At 39.3% G+C, this 21,889-nt stretch overlaps 1 protein-coding gene across 3 annotated transcripts in view; it reads left to right on the forward strand.

The window, feature by feature from the left end:
• Nucleotides 1–21,889, forward strand: part of numbl (NUMB like endocytic adaptor protein) — a 75,313-nt gene that overhangs the window by 21,395 nt on the left and 32,029 nt on the right. The window contains exon 1 of one of the 3 annotated variants that reach the window (XM_030151481.1): nucleotides 16,958–17,358. The exons of 1 other annotated variant lie outside the window; for it this stretch is intronic. In XM_030151481.1, coding sequence (XP_030007341.1) covers nucleotides 17,318–17,358 — 41 coding nt within the window. In that variant the 5' untranslated portion in view covers nucleotides 16,958–17,317. Of the gene's footprint in view, nucleotides 1–16,957; nucleotides 17,359–21,889 lie in introns of those variants that run through there. One more of the 3 variants, XM_030151482.1, reaches the window with a different exon arrangement.

Below are 21,889 nucleotides of genomic sequence, written 5' to 3' on the forward strand. Positions count from 1 at the left end.
CCTGTCAGCAGCCTGCCTGCCTGATTCTGTGTCCCTGCCCCTCTCCTTCTCTTTCTGTCCTCTCATCCCCCCCAGCTCAGCCTCTCTTGTGTCCCCCTGCAGACTCAGCCCAGCTGTTCCAAGCTTTCTACTGCTATACACTCTGACCCCTTTACAAAAAACAGAAAAGGACAACTCTTCTGCATGCATGCATACTCCTGAACACACACACACACACACACACACACACACACAAACAAACACATATACATACACACACACACAAACATATACACATACACATAACACCTAGATTTCCAAACTCCAGGCAGTAATCCTATAAACCACATCAAAGGTGTCCCAAGAGTGCTGGTGTGTCTGTAAGGCCCCTGTTGGACCTAGAAGCCTGAGGCTGCAGTAAACCCACCACCTGAGTCTTGGCAGTCCAATGTGGACTTCCCGACATTAAGCGTTTTATTCAATACCAAATCATAGGGATTAATTGTGAGAGAATATTCATGCGTCCGACTGGCATCATTTATTTTGCATGCAATTTTGGACTCATTAGGGTCAAACTGGTGGTACTGGGTAATTTTATGTTGCTGCTGACTGTTTTCATGGCAGCCAGTAAATTAAATCCAGCCCACAATGGTATGAAATCTACTTGCCAAAACATGCTTGAATGGAATTATTCAGAGGGAGCAATCATCAACTACACATTAAATTGTGTTACTAACAGACCACCTAAAGGCAAGTTAACAATGTGCTAATATTTGAGGTCAGCTGAAGAAAAGGAGGAATGATGTGATAAAATAATATTCGAAGTGGGGTGCTGGCAGGTGGTTTCTAACGAGACACAGATTACAGAGAAACAAGGAAATAATAAAAAAGAAAGTGAGTTAGACATATACATAAGCCTAATGCACTGTATGTAAACATGGGGGTGACATCATTCACGTACTGTAAGGAGCGAGTGAGCAGTGAGGGCCCGGCCATACCCTGTATGCTTGCGAGGCGTGTATAATAAGCCCACACAATGACATATTCTGAAAATGCCATGAAACTGATGTCTAAGTATTGTTTTTCACGATCACACAGCCTGTATTATAAGATGAAAATTGACATACAGTGATTCCTTCCATTTCTTCCGACCCAGTAGTGGACAGGGTTTCACTGCTTGTTGTCTCCATGTTTGTTGCTGCTGTGGCTGTGTGGATTTCCCATTACCACAACGCACTTTGCGACAAAATTTCTGAAAAGGCCTAAGTGACATATCGGTGACATATCAGTAAACAAATGGACTGCTTGTGATAGTCATCTTTGAAGTTGTTCACTTTGAGAGAAGTGATTCAGGTGTTGAAGCACAGAAAGATTAATGGATTAGTGATAATTAGGCGATCACTCAGGTTTGACAAATTTGGAAAAAAAATTGTGATGAAAGTCATACGCTGCTTTAATGACTACTGATTATATTCAGTATTTTAAATGAATTGTTCTCGACTCAAAATTTGGAAACATTCAAGAGTGTCATTCATCTGATATTCTAAGTATAAGATTTACGCTGGATCCAAGCACACATTATAAAAACTTATTAAATTGTTTTGAATTGACTGGTACAAAGCATTTTAAGTCCTTGTAGCTTTTGAGATACAGTCCTCTCTGCATTATATTATGTTCAGTTGGTCATCATCATTAGGGTTACTTATTGTAGGGATTTTCACTAAAGAGGAAAAAAAAATGTGGAAACTAGTAGACGCAGATTCCTATGATGGCACGTTTCAGTAAAATGTTTATGTTTGTCAGGAAGTTAGCGGATAAGATGACTCAAAAAAGAACATTAGTTCATTAGTTAATTAGGGTTAATCAGGTTAGATAATTAGTCAACAGGATATAGTATGAGCCACATAAACCCTGTAGAAATTCATGGACACTCACTGTCATGGATCATTTGTCCCTAAAAGCATACTTGAAAATGTTTTTTATATTTAATTCCATATATTTAAGTCCATCTGGTCATTAAAAGCACAGATAAGAACTTCTATTTCCACTAGTGTCCCGGTGACAAATGAACAGATGATGAAATGAGGAACCCCTGGTGATTAACAACTAAAAATAGTATAAGATAAACATGTGCTTTGGCCTCAGACTTTAAGAAATGTCAGTAGATTTTGGCTTGGCTTAATGTTGTAAAGGGTATTATATAATATACACTGTGCACATTAATGAGTTGCTGAAACATGTAAAACCACCAGGATGGAATAACTGCTGAACATGTTAAAAATAACAGCAAGGCTAGCCCTCTGATGTTATTCTTTTTTATTTCATTCTAAATTGCATGTATGTTTTTCTACATTATATATTCTGCTCATTAAAAGAGCTGCACCGCACAAGTTCAACTCTGAACTCAGGCCCACCCAGGCTGCACCTCGCCATGCCCAGTTGCTGTGGGTGCTGGGTGCCACACCCTCTCCCACTCCTATTGTTCCCTCGATGACAAGGCCCACGTGCCCCCCTATTCAGCATCCTGGTGGGGAATAGGCGGGCTCTTTGTCTGGCTGCCATTGTCCCAGACACACGCTTCCATTTGACAGACACACGTGCTGACAAAAGAGAAAGAGAGCGGAGGAGGAGGGGCCACCGCTGGCCATTATTCTCGGCGGTGGTGGCGGTGAAAAGACGAGACGCGCTGGCCATCTGTGGTGCGTGTCTGTAATCTGTAATGACTAGGAGGACTGCACACACACACTCTAACACACGCACACTTCTCTGTTTTTAAAAGAATCCCTTTCTTTTCTTCCGTGCTTTTCTAAGGGCATGATGCCTATTGAGGTGGCTTTCCTTTGCTTTTGATGGGGTTTTGTTTTGCTCTGAAGTGGGTTGTAGAAAGAGAAAAGCCAAGCGTGCATCAAAGAAGCCGACATGGTTGGAGTGAAAATGCTATCTTGGGACAGAAAGTGACAACAGCATTGTTCTAATTGCTCGGTTTCTTTCTCTGCTCTACGCTGTGTGTCAAAGTGGCTATTGTTGAGTGCTGTCTCCCTGTTTTCTAGTAACAGGCCTAAACACCAGTCCACTTGTCTCTCTATGTTACTCTCTGGCCGTGAATGACCCATTCTAGTTGAGGGTCTTCACCTCAGCAGTGTTTCCTCTGCTTCTTCATAAATTCCCATTGCTTCCCTTTTTGTGGAGGCATGTTAATCTTCTCAGTACCAGAGGCTCCAACAAGTTTCTGGAGACCGTTTAGGACTTTTTCCAACACAAAAGGACTGTAACAACTTGTTGCTCCCTCCTTTCTTTTCTTTCATTTTTCATTCCTGCATTCATTTATTCCATCCTTCTCACCTCTTCCACTTCCGCACTCTTCCATTGTGTGTTCCTTCCCTTCATTCATCATTCATTATTCAACTTCAGGCCTTTGATTTCTATGTGGAATGTAGTGATGACTGCACTGCTAAGCCCATGCACGGTGATTAGAATCTGTCAGCAAAATTTAAAGTGTTCAGAATGTCCACTTGAACCTGCAAGAAGTCACTGTGCTGTATCACTGTAAAAACAACACAAAACTTCAAATTGTCAGAGAGGACTTAAAGTGAGAGAATCACTAAAAAAGGCTGCATAGGCTACATATATTAATTTTTTATTACATCAACTTATATTTCCATTCCTAATGTCATTAATGTTCATTGCATATTTTTATTCACTCTCCCCTTCCCTGATCCTTCATACAAATGTCTTTACTTGCATCTTGTTTTTTTTGTTTTTTTTTTTCAATTGTATCTTGCGGTTGTGCCCTTCTGCTTTGTCTGTCAAAGCACTTTGTAAACTCAGTTTTTAAAGGTGGTATATAAACAAAAGTTATTATTATTATTATTGTTATTATTATTATTATTATAAATGATCATTTTGTGTCTAAATTGCTAATTTGTTTATTGCTTATTCTCTTCACTCTTTAACATTTGAGCAGGTTTTCCAGACATGAATCACAGCAAAGTCTGTGTGAGTACTGGGATACAGTGCTACCCTGTCGTAGTCTGAATTTGAAAGCCATTCTCTCTGCCTGTGTTTCTGTGTGACCAGACTGGGCTTTTAGTGCTGATCGATAGGACACGACCATCCTGTGAAGGTCATTTAGTCTCGCCTCTTAACAACAACCAAGACTCCCAAAGCAGGCCACTGACAGTTCATTACCACAATGAAAAAACACACAGAATTTTTTTTCCCCCCTAGTGATCTGTACTGTAAATAAATATAATTTTGCCTCAGAGGGATTTTTTGCGTGGCGCAAGTTTCTGTGTCACCAGATGTTGCTGTAAGGAAGGAGGGCTTGTTGTGATGAAGGCACACTGGCGGGCAGGACTGATTCGTTGTGGCCCACAAACAGGCAGATTTTAGGGCAGGAAAACAGATGGTTGATGTCAGGCAAATAGTTAGATTGACAGACAGATGTATAAACAGTCATCTGTGGGTCTTTGCAGAGCAGGTCTGGCCATCTGCGGTGTGTAGGAGGTGGCCAAGTTCAAGATAAAAAGAAAAAATTAAATAGAATTAAACAGCTTTAAATGCTATTGAGTTCACATCTGAAACATGTTTAGCAACCTTATTCATATTTAACAACTAGGTGGAGCTATATGTTCAACACAGGGACCTAAAATGCTGTAGCCTTCTTTCAGAGGTTTCCTGTTTAGGAATGCAGACCAAAGTCAGACAAAAGCTTGTCAGATAAATGGAAATGGGCAGAGAGTGATGGAGCAGATGTTAAAAGCTTTAAAAGCTTTATTGATTTTTAGACTTCAGGCCTTGTATGGTCTTCAGTTCTTTTACATGCATAAACATACATTATGCATGGATATATTGTATAGACAGTCAACACCTGAAAATTGAAGAAATGTGATTTTACATGGTGATTACATTAACTACACAAGCATGTAGTCTATATTCAGTGCACACGTTTATGTCTGAGTCAGCAAACTGGATTCAGAGCTCTTTAATGTCCGCTGTGATCTGACAAGAGGTCAGAGGTGAGAGGTTAGAAAAAATGACCTGTGCACCGGCACACAATCAAGAATCCCACATAAGCACAGACACGAGCAGCTGGCCTGCTGCCATGATGTTGTGTTATTGTCATGTTTATCCAGTAGAGGTGCTGTTTCACAGGCAACAAAGACTCCTCTCCTCTCCTCTCCTCTCCTCTCCTCTCCTCTCCTCTCCTCTCCTCTCCTCTCCTCTCCTCTCCTCTCCTCTCCTCTCCTCTCCTCTCCTCTCCTCTCCAGCAAAAAAGATTGTTGTGATCTGCACAGAGGGAGGACTGCTTTCACCCACAATGTTGTCACTGTCTGTCTTTTCCCTCAAGCTCATCTGATCTCTGCACAGTGAAAGAAATGTGTGTGTTTGTGTGTGAGTCCATGCGCTTGTGTATTCAAGCTGCTACTTCCTCTCTCTTTCTATTTTCATTCCTTTCCAGAGCTGCCGTTTTTCTCCCAAATATCTGTCAAACCCGTCTTCTCTCTCTCTCTCTCTCTCTCTCTCTCTCTCTCTCTCTCTCTCTCTCTCTCTCTCTCTCTCTCTCTCTCTCTCTCTCTCTCCACAAAAAACCCATACCACCGGTTGCCATGGGATCCGGTTGCCATGCAGCAGCAAGGCTTTCACATGGTCCTCGCGTGTATGTGTGTCTGTCGTAGCGTGACGGAGTTGTGATGCACTGTTGATTGGAAAGAGGCAGCGAGCTACTGGTTCAGTAAGTAGGGATGGAGAAACTTACTTCTAACACCTGACCCACACACACATAAACACACATTACCCCCCAGAGTATGTAAAACTAACGATTGCGTAATACAGTGCCAGGCTTGATCATTTGACACAAACCTGATCTGTGTGTATGTACAGACGTCACACACTCCTCCATCATCTCCCAGGTGGTCAATGAGGCTTTGTCTGTAACTACAGGTTTTAGAGAAGGGTATAACTTGGGGGATAATGGAGACATATGATGATAGGGAGTCACTGAGGAGAGGATAGATGGATGAGTTCAGAGAGAGAAAGAAGAAAAGAGAGTGGTATTGACCAGAAGCAAAAATCAATGTGCAGCCTGTCAGGATAAGGCAGTGGATTTGGCTGTCACACCTTTCTATTGGCCCGTCTGTCTAGGTACAGTTTTACACATTGTGACAGCATGAAGAAGAAGGTTTTGAAGGATTCTTTGGTCGAGCTGATTGGTTAATCCGAGTGTATTAGGTTTTCTTATCCACAGATGATTGGGTAGCTTGTGTTTGATTGAAGTCACTCAAGTGGTGAGATAACACGATGATAAGTTGATGAAATCTTCTTGGACGTGTAATGAAGCATGTAGAGTAAAACCTTCTTAAAGATTATCCACTTGTCTTTGTGCCCAGTACAGTTAAGAAACTTTTGAGGCTGGCTTACATCTGCACTATGTACATCTTTGCAACGAGGGATGTAACGATATGAAAATTTCCTATCACGATTATTGTGACTAAAATTATCATGGTTATCATTATTATTGCGGTATTATTGAAATTGTGCTCAAAATGCTCAAAAAGTACTTATACACACACTGAAATAATTTAACCAAGTTGTATTTTGAAAAGAAAAAAAAAAAAAAGTAAAATAATTGGTACAATGTACTTTCTGTTGCAGAAACATTCAGATATTAACCCTTAGTGGTCTGAGCCTATTTTGGCCGTTTTTAAGTACTTTTGATTTTGCCTTTATATACTATATACAGAAATGTTTATTATACTCATGTTTGGTATCTCTTTTTTTTTTCAGCACAACTTTATTTATATCAACTGCCTATTATTTTTTCACTTTAATCTACTATATCAACACAAAAGGCCAAAAAACACAAAAAATACATATAAAATCCAATTTGAAAAATGTATATAATTTATTGCATAAATAAAACAAAGATGCTTAACAAACCTTTTCAAAGACTTTAAAAGTGAATATTGGTTCCAAATATTAGGTATATAAAATTAAAATTGTAATAAATTAAAACTATACTCAAATATTTGACATAAAAGCAGATCTGTACATAGGCGTTTTCTCTGGAAAAACACGGTAATCAAACACGGTTATCATGATAATTAGAATTTAAACGGTAATACTAACCGTCGGCAATTTTACCGCGGTTTATCGTTATACCGGTAATCGTTACATCCCTATTTGCAACTATAGCTCTGACATACTCATGCAACATAATGGAGCTACAGGGGTTGGACAAAATAATGGAAACACCTTCTATGATGCCACAATGTTAGGTGTTTCCATTATTTTGTCCAACCCCTGTATATGTAGTATTTGTTAGGCGTGTAATGGTACGGGAAAATTTTGGTGAAGGAGATCAATGGGGGGGGGGGGGTGCACTCCATAACTACCTGTATGACAAAGGACATGTCTACAAAATATTGTTTAGTCATTTGTGCATTAACAGGCACCCCACATGTTATGTATTTTTGTATTTTTGAATGTTCAATGTTTGTTTATGGCACAGGTGTCAAACATGCAGCCCGGGGGCCAAATCCAGCCCGCCAAAGGGTCCAGTCCGGCCCTTGAATTTGTGAAATGCGAAAATTACACTAAGATATTAACAATCCTTTTAGTTCAGGTTCCACATTCAGACCAATTCAATCTGAAGTGGGCAGGACCAGTAAAATACTATCAAAATAACATGTAAATAATGACAGCTCCAAATTTTTCTCTTTGTAAATGTAAATATTTTCATGTATTTACACTAAAACAAGTATAATTTTGCAACAAATGTGAATAACCTGAACAAATATGAACAACCTGAAATGTCTTAAGAGAAATAAGTACAATTTTTACCAATATTCTGCCTGTTATTAAATGTATTGTGTGTTTGTAGATCCACTGTAATCTGTAAGTTATACAGGGTGGGGAAGCAAAATTTACAATGAACATTTAGTTGTTTTTTCTCAGCAGGCACTACGTCAATTGTTTTGAAACCAAACATATATTGATGTCATAATCATACCTAACACTATTATCCATACCTTTTCAGAAACTTTTGCCCATATGAGTAATCAGGAAAGCAAACGTCAAAGAGTGTGTGATTTGTTGAATGCACTCGTCACACCAAAGGAGATTTCAAAAATAGTTGGAGTGTCCATAAAGACTGTTTATAATGGAAAGAAGAGAATGACTATGAGCAAAACTATTACGAGAAAGTCTGGAAGATACTATTAAAGAAGAATGGGAGAAGTTGTCACCTGAATATTTGAGGAACACTTGCGCAAGTTTCAGGAAGCGTGTGAAGGCAGTTATTGAGAAAGAAGGAGGACACATAGAATAAAAACATTTTCTATTATGTAAATTTTCTTGTGGCAAATAAATTGTCATGACTTTCAATAAACTAATTAGTTATACACTGTCTTTCAATCCCTGCCTCAAAATATTGTAAATTTTGCTTCCCCACCCTGTAATGTACATGTGTAAATGATAAACTGAGGCAGAATATTGTTAAAATTACACTTATTTTTTTCAGTTTGTTCATGTTATTCACATCTTTTGAAAGGATAGTTTGTAGATGGAAACCTTTTCATAATATAAATTTTCTTTTTTCGCTCTAAAACAGAGAAAAGTTTGGAGTTGACATTATTTATATATTATTATGTTATTATTTTACTGGTTCGGCCCACTTCAGATCAAATTACGCTGAATGTGGCCCCTGAACTAAAATGAGATTGACACCCCTGGTTTATGGCAAACACTGTAATTTACTGAGTGTTTTTGAACAGCTCACAGTATTCCCTGAAGTGCTTGTGAACGTGACCTCACAGTAACATCGCAGCAGAGGCACGGTGAAGGACAAGAGGAGCAGGTCCGCTTGATTTTGCCAACTTGAGTTAAAAAATAAAAACCTTTTTACTATAAAGGAACCTGTGGAGTTTTTTGGGCCACAAAGCTGCAACATACCGAAAGTGAAACTTAACATGCTTCAGACGTCTGACCTGGCTTCTGTGCCTCTGTTTGGGTTTTTTGCAGTGGTGCTGAGAATTTGCTGCTGTTGAAAGTATATAGAGGAAACACTGCACATGGTTCTACTTGTGGCCACCCTGCTTCCCGAGTGTTTGTGTTCTTCACATAGGCTACATGTATTCATTCGGTACACCTCCGTATTGTATCGAAGGCCCTGAACTGAACCTGCACCATTATACCCCTAGTATTTGTACTTGAAAATGTTAAGAGAAATACCTGAAGTATTAAGTCAATTAGGGATGCACCGATACCGATACGAGTATTGGGCATCGGCTCCGATACTTAGTGTGTGTACTCGTGTTCGTTCTCGTAAAAGATATCCGATACAAATGCACCAATACCACTAACGGCCGTGTGACATTCACAGTTCAGTGCAGCAGGTACGCGGCAGTGGAATAATGTGTGGGGAGTGTAAAGAGTGTGGAAATTGTTCAAAATAAGTGACGGTGATAAAAGTAACGCTGACTGCAAGTAACGTTAAAGACACAAACGAATGCAGACGCAGCGTTCTGTCCATCCTCTGCGAACATTCCATCCATTTTCCAGGTGCTAGCGGATGAGTTCCCAGACAGAGAATACCACCGAGAGTACGGAGCGGTGCGGATCACCGCCAGCAGAAGTGAAAACAAAACTTATCACTCATTTCTCTTTTCTCTACCTGCTGATGTTAACCTTTTAAACCTTTGTAGCAAAAACGCTGCAATATTAGTATAACATTAGTGTTGCCTCTGTCGTCTCCATGTTTGTTGTTACTGACTTTTTTCTTCTTCTTCTCAAAAAATTTTACTCTACTTCGTGGTATTTGTCCAGTATGGTTAATTAAGACCGGCGCCCCCTGGTGGATTAATTGAGAAACGCTCATTCCAACACATTAAATGTCAGTAGCAGCACTTTGTTCCAGTCAGACTAATGACAACGACAATAAAGCACATTTACAAAAGGAACTAAGAACTGGAATGGGATTATTAAGTACTAGTATCAGTACTCGGTATCGGCAAATACTCAAATGTAAGTACTCATACTCGTACTTGGTCTGGAAAAAAGTGGTATCGGTGCATCCCTAAAGTCAATGTTTAGAATAAAAAGTTCTGACGTTATGTGAAAACAATGCATCGTCCTGCGGAGAATTTATTTGCAGCCACCAGCCATGTGTAACCATGAATGAATGTGACCACTAGAGGGAGTAGTGAGTAAGACGTAACTAAAAAAGACATAATAGGTTTTTCTGTTTTTTTTGCCAGTGGACACAGCTCTAAGTTAAAAGAATGGAGTTTAATGATTGTTTGATGTTGTTTGATGGTGATATAAAGTTAAAAGATTATGTTGTTATATTTGCTAAGTTTGGCATTTGTTCACAGTTCAGAATAAATTGTGGCAGTTTTGACTTTATTTAGATCATTCCAAACAGATCTTTAATGCAACTACTGACTACACAAACCATACAAAAACAGAGGTGATGGGGTTTTACTGTCGCTGTTTTCTGTCTAAAAGAAGAGCTATAAGCTGAAGCAGCAACTGAAAATTCTACATATTATTTTTACTTAATGTTTGAGTTTTGCTTTGAAGGATAAAAATTATTGATGCCACATTACAGATCTGTGTAAACAATGAATTTCACACTTTGTTCAGTGAGTGATACTGATGTAGCCTTAGTTTGTGGGTGGTTTTGGTAGCTGTTGTTGTGTTCGTGTATGTGACTTTATCCTGCTGTGGATAGTTTGGTATATTAATGCTACCTATAACCCCTTTAAACTTTTTCTCTATTGCTTCCTATGTATACCCTGTGTCAAGTACTTTTTCACTTTTACTGTGGTCATCAGTATGGTTTGTTTTCAAATAAAAATCTCTGTTAAAGTCACTGCACATGAACAATTCAATATCTTAAACCGACAAAGACTAGCTGGTGCAGGACATAGTAAGCAGGCATAATAAGAGGGAAATCTGTGATATGAACTAAAAATGTTCAATATTGTGATAAGGATGTGAGTTTCTCATAAAAGTTGTAAGGTACTCTTTATAGAGTATAGTCAGCTTCTGAGTGAAGGGTCGCCGGTTCGATTCCCTGGACTGGCGGAGAGTTGTTGGCTGATGTGCCCTTGAGCAACGTACTCAACCCCCCATTTGCTCCCTAGGTGCCTGATATGGCAAGCCCACTGCTCCTAGCATGCAGTGTGTGTGATGATCTAGTGATGGGTTAAAGGCAGAAGACAAGTTTTGGTGTGTGGTGCATGTTTACATGTGTGAACCCCTACTGACAAAATAAACATTCTATTCTATTCTATTCTATTCTATTCTATTCTATTCTATTCTATTCTATTCTATTCTATTCTATTCTGTTTGTGTTTGTGTCAAGTGACTGGTATCTGTTTTATGTCACCAATACCAAAAGGTCTGTTACACTGACACGTTTCTCCTTGTTTATAATGAGTGAAAAGGAGTTAAAAGAGGTGAAAAACGCTAAAGCTCAGTTCATGTCGTGAGCTGAAGAGACATCTGGGCAGTTTGTGGATGAAGTAATGATGACGTCATGTGACTTTTGGGTGTGTAGTCTTTCTAATGACATATTTTCAAACTGTCGAAGTCTGAAGTAGTTTTATGACATCTTGTTATTTTCATACCTTGCCAAATACCCTATGTGTAATTTATTGTATGATTCAAATGGGATCAAACTGACAGATAACTCAGGCTAGTCAAGTGTTTGCAAGTTGAGTGTGAACAACTGTGAATTCAACACAATTCAGGCAGTTTTTTTTTTTTTTTTTTTGGTTGTTCATATCACATATTTGATGAAAATGCAATTTACTGGGCAGTGCTAGTGCATGAGAGACCATAATGGAAAATGTTCTAAATTTGCACTTTGATGCAGTTTTTGCAATCGTAGTGTCCACAATACGGATTTTTGTCCTAAATATTTTGCTATTGTCAGGCAGCACTAAACGTTAGTTTAGCTCTCCTTAAAGTCTAATGGCTTGTCAGAACACAGTATTTCTCTCATTAATGAGGCTTTGGGTCCCTGCCTGTAGCTTTTGGTACATTAAAGGAAGTTATATTACAGAAAGTGAAGGTGAAGAAAACAGAAGACAAGCCAAGTCATTTCCTTCCCTTAGCTTGGTTTTTGCTTTCTTGTGTTCTTTTATGATTAATGACTATCACCACTGTTTTTACGGTAAGACCATATTGGGGGGGCGGGTCTCTATATATAATGTTTGTGAGGAAAGTCATGCACTAAACATCCTTGAACAATTGAGTTGCTTAATAAACACATATCACTGCAGCCTCCATTGAGACGCATAATTCGGTTATTGCAAACTTGTTCCTGAGTGCAGGCTTAAGGCTGTGCTTGTAACTGGTGCATTTGAGGCCTTATTATTCACATACAGAGATAGATTATTGAGTATGCGTACCCCCACAGATAATTAATTGCGGTTGCGTGTGTTTTCACGTTTGTGTGCAGTAGAGGAAACCTAATTTACATCCACATGGTTGCTGGTTAAAATAACAGGCTGTTATGAATTCACTGAGGCATAGATGCTGTAAAACCTCAGAGTGTCAGATTTAGCATGTTAGCAAACACAGACATCACAAGCATATGCACACATGATGATTATATTTCTCTGCTGCTGCACTAACTACTGGAAGAGCTCACTTGAAACACATGCCACAGGCTTATTTATTGTTTGCAGGAAGTCTATTTGCTACCACCTGGCCAGTGAGATCATCATGTTTCATAACTACACAGCTGCTATAATAAGCTTATGTTAGTGTCTGCCCAGTAGACAGATATACACACTTAGATTAATATGCGTGCACAAGCAGATGTCTGCACACGCATACAGCAAAGGCAGTAGTTCCCCGTTATGTGCTGCACTGTGGAGATAATACATACCTACGTTCTTCTGATTTGTTTAAAACTCCTTTTTGTTTCATTATACAGCTTTGTCCTCCACAACTATTTTGAGATAATTTTCTTTCTCACCTACCTCTTCTTTCTGTCTGTACATCTCACTCCCACAAGCGTGCAAAAGAAAAGGGAAGGGTGGACAAGTTAATGAGATAAATGAATAGAAAAGAGAACAAATGATAGGAATAACGAAGGAAGCCAACAGCTCGCCCCATCACGTTGTTGGGAATATGAAAAACTTTTTCATGTATCATACAGAAAATGTTGCTTATTTTCTTAATTCAAATTATATCATCTTTTTATTTATGTATGTATATGTTGTGTTTTTGCTTGTAGTTATATGTAATAAGCGAATGGGTTTCTTCCTGGCTTAAAATGATGTGGATTTGGTACAAGGAGGATGTTAGGAGAGTGTTAGTCTAGTATACGATGTAAGAAAATTTATATTATCATGATAAACAGTATGGAAACCAGCTTTACTGGTACTTTATCAAATAGACACTTGAGGACCCGAAGAAAATAAAAGGTATCAGTGTGCAAACCCTTTGGTACTTCTTTTATCTTTGGTAAAACATTACAGATCCACCACATTGATGCAGCCACATTTATAAACTAGAGAGGCACTCGGAGAGCACAGACCTCCGCCAAGGCAGATCAACCCCCCCCACCCCCCCCCGATCACCACCAAAATTTAATCATTTGTTCCTTGTGCCAGTGTCAACATTTCCTGAAAATTTCAGCAAAATCCATACATAGCTTTTTGAGTTATCTTGCTTAAAGACAGACAAACAAACCCCGATGAAAACATAACCTCTGCTGTTCCTTGGTGAAGGTTATGATAGAAATTCACAACACATGTTGGATAGCGTTTCCATGAACACCTCTATTAGAGTCATGTTGAGAGCAGGAGGTGGCAGAGGATATAACAGAAGTGGCCACCTCATATAGTTCTCTGTTCAGGATCAAAGCCAAGTATTTAGAACCGACTTTAAAGGGATCATTTCAATTGGCTGACATAGTAAAAGGTTATTTTTGTCTCTAATGTCAGTATCAGTAACTGCTCCAACAATCCAATGTAATGTAAAATAATGATATTGTAATTCCCAATTATAGTAAAACTAATACCTGCCTCATCAAAATCAGTCATTATATTGCAATGTCTGGACATCATGTGCATAAAACAGTTGACTAATGGTGTTTACATCACAGCAGTAAGCGCTGCTGTTCCTGTGAATATTCAAACAATGGGGAGTAAATAAAAACATAAATAATGTGTGTGAAAATGCCATAATCAGAGGCCATCTTTCAGTTGAATCACAACGAACAATTGTGTGGCATTGCCTTTGTGTCTCAGTAATAGTGCTGTTTTTCCTGGTTCCCATCTGTCTCTCAGTGTTTCATTAAACCTAATTTAGTCCATTTTGTTTTTATTGGAATGTCAAGTGCTTGTATTATAAATTAAAATGATAAACAACACTGAGTGTGTGTTTGGGATGAGTGGATTAGACAAGTGAGAGCATAGAAATAATTTTGATGACTTGTATGTAAAAAGGGTCATACACTGATTTGTTTGTACAATTAGTTTGCGCCGTATATTTATCATCTATCTTTTTGTAATTAGAGAAGCTTCACAGCTTAAAAGACCACATAATAATAATCACCATAGACTGCCTCACAGTTAGGATGAGAATAATGTCAGATTTGTCAACAATTCATGTCACTGTGTTAACAGACTGTGAAATAACCGACTCTAAGCATAAAGAGAGATGTTATCAAATGTCTGCAAACAGACACGTGAGCGAAGTCAGCACACAACAAGGACATTTTGATCCCTCTCATTGTTGATCTCTGGCTCTAGGTGTTGAAGGGTAAACAGCTTAGGGGATGAACCGGCATCATGGAGGACTAAGAAGATGTGTGTGGAAAAGATAGCATTAACACACATCATACCACTGCTTTAACACTGACTTGACTTATATTTGGATGTAAGTCTCATCTCACATGTGCTTTTTAACAGCACAAGCTGTATCTTCATGTACGGTGTGAGGAAGTTAAGCTGTTGTTCTAGCCTTAATGAATTGTTTCTAAACCTACCAGCGTAGCCGGCTTCAAAGACAACAGGCCGTTTATTCTTTCCATCATCTTACAATACCAACAAGCTGTTCCATATGCAATTGAATTAAAACACCAAATCAAGTTTTGTTATGAAACCCAATGCTAAGTTTTGTGTCAACATCATTGTTAACGGTTGGTAAAGTAATTAATCAAAAAGTAAACCAATATCTTGTTCTTTAAAGTGAATTGCTTACAAACAGTGCATTTCAATATCTTTATAAAACTTTTTGAGGTTAGGTTTTTGGGGCGGGCAGCACCGGGTTAAGTTGAGGAGATGATGACAGTGCTTGGTTTAATGGTTTAACAGAAAAAGGTTTTTATTGCTTGATCTAAAGACATAGAGGACAGGTCTACACAACAAAGTCAAGGCATTGATCATGTCTATAGCCAAATATAATACAGACAACATTACATATATAACAATTTGTGGTTTAATTCTGCATTAATAATGGAATCCTTGTCACAAGGTCAGTTTCCCCTTCATGTCAGTGTTGTCACTAGTACCTGAACAACCAACTCTTCTAGAAATGTCTTTTCTCTGCTTTCTCCGGTAGCTTCTTGTAATCTCTCTGTCTTCTTCCCACTCTTTACACAGCTCTAACACTGTCTGTCCAGTTTCCTAGTTACCCATCCACCATTACCCCTCCCTACAGCTGCAGTCATTTCATGTGTTGTCTTGACTATAAGGTGAAGAGTAGAAACAAAATGTGATTATGTTATAAGGCAGTCTTCCTGGAAGGTGAGTTTTTTCTTTTCTGTTGATTCATGCTGTTGCCAAAGTTGAGATACATTCTGCCTTTTTACTGCACAGCCCATCCTCTCTCAACACAGTGATTTCATTCAAATGACCCAAAAATGTTTTTATGCTGTGGGCACAATTTTAACGTTCCCATTGTCAGTGGCAATGCAATGCATTTCAGTAGCATGCAGCGTGTTTCCAGAGGCAGTGTGATACATTGACCGCTCCGCATCCCATTTACAGTAGAAGGGTTGACCTAAACAATATGTAAATTAGGCCTTTGCAGTCTGACCCACAAACCCCTGTGAACAAGCACTCAAACTAGATCCACTGCAACTGTACTGCACTGTAAGAAAATCTGGGCTCTGCAATTGCACTGTACAATACTGCAGTGATGATTAACTTCTGATACATATAAAATACTTAAGTCTGCATACTAGCAATAAATTCACTAGCTGTAATTACCTCTAGTTATACAGATCTTATGTTTTATCCAAAATTATTCCAAATTGCATAAATTCTGTTCTTTTTCATCTCAAGTTCTTTATCAGCAATATTTCCATCATTCTTCTGCCCTCTATCAAATTGCTAGTTAGGTCATCCTCTGATTGAATTGTGTATATTCAGGGCTGCATCTGTTCAGTTAAGGTCATGTTTGTTTGCATAGTGAGTGTCAATGCATGACACAAATAGGATTTTTCTTCTGCCTTCTGAGAAGTATCACAACGGCAATATATCATTCATTAGAGGAAACATAAAATATGGAACACTAGCTGCACAATCAGGTGTGATCCATATGGTCTATCATTTTGGAGGACACATATGTTGGGAACCCCAGGCCTTCAGCATTCAGTCACTGGGAAAGCAACGTTCCTGTTCATGTCCTGTAACGCCCTTGTGGAAACATATTAGGAGGCTGAGTTCCAGTCCTCACATTTAACTCACATCCTCCAGCCCTGGCCCTATTCCCCAGTTCCAGCTCACCACCCGTCCCCAGGCTCTAGCCCCAGTTCTCCCCTCTCCCCCAGTGCACTCTTGACCACTGCGCCCATAGCAGATGGAGAGCAAAGAAAACTGTGTCACCACCCGCCATGATTCGCTTAATCACTCCTCCCCTTTCTCTTTCTCTCTCTCTTACTCTCTCTCTTTCTGTACTCCCACTCCCTTCTTTCCTTACGCCCAGGATTTGGAGCATCAAACATTGATTTGGCTGTATTTTTAGACCAGATGTTTGCTAGCGTGCATACACTGTACTTGTTTGTGCGTATCTGTTTACCAGACGCTCATCCATGTTGTGTTTGGGTCCATCATTGTGCATGTATGTGCGAATGTGTCAGGAGTCCTTTTCCAAGTTAATCCCCTAAGAAGAGGTGTGGTTCTCTCTCTCTCTGCGCTTCCTCTCTTCTCCGTCCCTCAGTCTGAGCGCAATACCATCACATGCTCTCTCTCCTCTCCTCCTCTCATCTTCTCTTGTGCTGTTGTTATTGCTCTGGCCGCTAGTCTGAGGGAGTTCTTCCTCTCAACGGCTCTTCTTGTCATCTTTGCATCACCTCACATTCCTGTATGAGATGAGTTCTTGTGGCGAGATGGGAGAGGCCATCGAACTCAGGTGAGTCCTGTAAAGTGTGGAGGGTGTGAACTGTTTGTTAGTCTGTGCAGGAATGAAAAGCTGTCATTCATGCATATGCATATTCTCTTAATGTCTCCCTATACTCTTTAACATGATTGTCCGACTGGGTGTATTTTGGTTTTAAACTGGGTCGGCTTCTATGGTAGAATTTCATATCGTGGGCTATTTTCCCAGCCTCACCTTTTTTTCTGTCTGTCAAGATGACCCTGTTTCCACTAGGTAGAAATCTGCAAGCTGTATAGAGGTCAACAGGAAACCTGCTGTTTCATAAGAGTGATAGCTGCTGTTTTTTGTTGATGCTGTTGTTCCTGTTGTTGTTGGGTTACCGGCTACGTTGGTATTTTCCATCTCTGCCAAACTGATAATAGGTCTAGTCTAGCCTGTATCCACAGAGCTCATAGCAGCTAATAGTCTTAGCAGATGCATTAGCCCCCATGCCCATATGGAAGAGATTAAAGCTGCTAAACTGACACAAACACCCAACATTTTTTATACAGTGTTGCTGTGTGGATGTGTTAGCATGTGTGCATGGCTGTGCACTAGTACACCTGCCAAATGATGCAGCCTTTTTTACTTTGAAAATTATGTGGTTTTGTCTTTTGATCGGTGTTTTTCTTTATGGCCTCTTAACAAGCCACCTTGCCAAAAAGAAAAGGAACAAGGCGTAGAGTGAGAATATTGCAGAGGGTAGAGATCTAAATAATGAGTGAAATGAGGACAAATGAAAAACAGTTAGTCGGAGCGTCAACAGGAGGCAGAAGATGAGAGGAGGGGTGCGAAAATCAAATTGAGGGGGCCTGTAGTGTGACATTTCAGAGGTGGAAAGAGGAGTGGAGAAAGAGAAAGTGGAGAAGAGCGAGACAAACAGGGCTTTCTTATAAAACAAGAGACCAACATTGGCTTCGTTTAACTGAGACTTCAGAGTTTGTGAATGCAGGCTGCAAAGCCACACCAGGTCACTTGGCTCGCTTCTCTGGCACAGGAGTGTGATGTCAAATCTACACAATTCAGGCTCCAGGGTCGGTTTGACAGGGTGTTGAGATATTGCAGAAGCAACAATGGGTTCTTGAACAACAGGCTCATGAACATTTTAGTAAAGTCGCACAATGTTTGAAGTGTTGGATATCAGTTAGTGCACTGTAGGGGTTTTATAGCTGCTTTATTGTGATACCCATAAAGAAACATTCATTAGTGTTAGCTCATGAGAACTGCTGTGAATTCCATCAAATCAGTTCAAGTTATTATGTAATTTTCCTGGTTTGTTGATATAAAAGACAGTGGTGATTAAAGTATAACATGTAGTTTAGTGTCATATCAGAATTGCTGTACCAGTGATAAGCCTGGCAGTGGTAGTGGTCTGGACTGATAGCAGAGAGCACAAAGTGGAAACAGCATGACAATATGATACTAGAGCATATCGACTAGACTGCTCTACTTCACGCCTGGCTGCACTGTGTTTAGATAAGCTTCCCCTCACAGCGCACTCACTTCCCTTCACAGTTACAGGCACACGCTGGCATGCAGACATGCTTTAACATTGAGGCGGCCACATGCCATATTCATATAAATGTTAACAGACTCAATGACAAACGCTCTCAAAGATTGCGTGGTCTGTACCCTCTTTGCCTGCAGTTCCAAGGGCAGAAGGGGATTTGGATATTGTTATGTTAATCTGCCTCTCTTTTGTGTCTTGGAATCTATTCAGACATGCACACACAAACAAACAAATGCACAAAAAGTATCTACACATGAGGTATGATCACCTTAAATCGTGCATAAATTTACCTGCACTCAAATTCACACAACTACATCACCAAAGAAAAGAAAGATGAGGGAAGTTACTCTGCATGAAACACAAGCTTTAACACACACATACTCATGCACACGAACTCAGATACACAATCTTCTCCAGGCTTAACGTGGGTGGGAATTGAAACAGTGGTAGGAGGGGCACTGACACAGCGCAGTGGTAAGCCTGTAGGTAGGATAATAGGTGTGGAAGTCATGTGCGTCTTCTTGTGTTGCGATGTGTGCAGACAAGTGCAGGTGTGTGATTGCACCTCATGCAGGTTTTACACCCTCTGCAAAGCTAACACACTGTAATTTGAAGTTTCCCAGTTAGCTCACACTGTTTGCAGAAAGGTCTGGAGAGCAGATCATTTCAGTTCCTGGATGTTTCCTATGACCTTCAGCTTTGTCAACTTGACCTTCTCATTCAGACACTGAACACACGCATCACGATATGGTGATCTCCGTCTTTTACTGTTTGATCCTCACTGTTTATGAGCTTTTTTAGTTTTAGGATGGATGCTATGAAAGTGAATATGTAGCATAAAGCATATAACTGATCCAGGATCGGCAGGTTGAGTCACGTCATCATCCATCCATCCATGTGTTAATAGTTGATGGTGATGACTGTTTTTCCCACGCTCTGTTCACCTTTAACTGTGGAAATTCAATGGAACTACATTTGCCACTGCAGTGCACAGAGGGCAACACAATCTTATTATGCAAAAAGGACACCGGCCTGTGCTCTCACACAAGCGTTTAGACTCACACTGACTGTAATTATATTAGGAGAGCTTTCTGTAATTCTCCATCCTACCCAGAAGCCCCTCTGAAAGATCAGATTGCATTAGAGAGTTAGTAAAAGGACGGTCTGTATTTGTGTGCCAACCAGTCAATGTCATGTTATTGAAACGTAAGTAAATCCTTTTTTTTTAAAAACCATATATCTGTCCTCAGACACAGATGAGAGGCTGTGTCGCATTTGATGTTGCAACAAACACAACACAATCAATATGACTGACTTAGTGGGTGGCACAAACTACAGTTTAATCAAGTGTGTACAGAGCAGTGGTAAATGTACTGATGTAGAAGTACTGGTTTTTTGGTAATATGTAACGTCTCCTATAAATCATCATCATCATTATTATTATTATTATTATTATTATTATTATTATTATTATTATTATTATTAAAATATAATATTATCTCAACTGTAGATTTTGTGTAATGCACACATAGCCCCATGTTGAAGTTATTCTTTGGCAGTTTGTCACACACTCGCCTGTCTGAGTGACAGTCCACAAACTAGACTTTCCATCTCTTAAGGCCATGGATTTAAAAAAGAAAATGGAATAGTAGACTAAAAACTGGTGATTGATGCCAAAATATGTAAATTTTTCCAGCTCCTTTGCATAAAAACGACCTGAATATTCCCTAAACGTCGATATTTCTGGGCTTGTAGAGTGAGTGCAGTGCAGATCTCCACATTCTGCCCTTTAACAGCTGACACTCACCTCCTGCTCCGTCTCTGCTGCAGCTGTTAATTTGTCTCCTTCCATTTGCTCTGAGGTGATTTATAAGCAGTTGTCATGTAACCATGATTTTCACTGTTGTCCATTAAATTGGAATAATTTTGTTTTCAGACTCATTTCCTCTTTTTATTCCTATTTTTACACATTAGTAATCGCCTTTGACCAATGATTACATACTGAGTTCTAGTCACACTTTATCTATTAAGAATAAATCACATTGTCACCATCATTTCATGAGAAGAGGTTAAAATATTTTATACCAACTTTATGAGCCATGGTGTATATTACGACACTTAGTTCTTAAAATGTGAAAATATCTCTTATAATAAAAGCAGCTTCTATGGCAATATTAGATTTTTCACATTAATGTATGTTATTTGTCATAGATGCAGCTTTAAGGAGAGAAATAAAAGTAGTATGTATTTTGTCTAATTTAGCATGTGTGTTTCATATGTGCTGTTTATCTCACTGCCTGAATGGGACATTATGGGAGTAAGACACAGAGAAATGTCTCTGCTGCAAAATGTCTCACTTCAAAAATAAATGAATTACACTTTTATATGATGGTGTTCTGTAAGATACTGCATGTACTGTTAGTTTATTCAGACAGTGAGTGTGTCTCTTATATTTAATGTTTTTCCTTTGTAAAATGATAATTATAAAAAAAAAAGAAAAAACATAATTGCAAAGGAAACATCCAGGCCAATCACATTACAAGCAAACAGAATTTACTTCATAAATGATGAATGATGCAGTAAAGAAATCCAGTCAAGGACATTCCACCTTCTGCGTTTGATTCAGTTATGACCAGTATTGACAGGTACAGGACAAGCATTCCAATATTTCTACTGGCTGCTTCTGAATTTCAATGACAGAGAAATATAAACCCACTGACCCTTTTTAGAGTGTGGGTCCCAGTTCATGGTCAGAATGAATTGTGTGAAGGGGAGAAGGAGTCAGAATGACAGAGACAATAGTCACAGTAGATGCCAGGCTGATTGCTTTAAACATAGCTCTGCTTCAGCTGTCAATGTATATCATTCTTTACCCACACACAGACACACACCAAACCACAAGCAAAAGGGCCATTTTGCCTCCGCACTTAAAGAAAAGCATGCTCATAAGCCACCTACACACCACAGTGTATACAGTACTCCTCTGATACATCTGTGCTGCTGCTCCAGCTCTTG

The sequence above is a fragment of the Sphaeramia orbicularis genome, chromosome 13 (assembly GCF_902148855.1).
Source record: "Sphaeramia orbicularis chromosome 13, fSphaOr1.1, whole genome shotgun sequence".
NCBI classification, from domain to species: Eukaryota; Metazoa; Chordata; class Actinopteri; order Kurtiformes; family Apogonidae; genus Sphaeramia; species Sphaeramia orbicularis.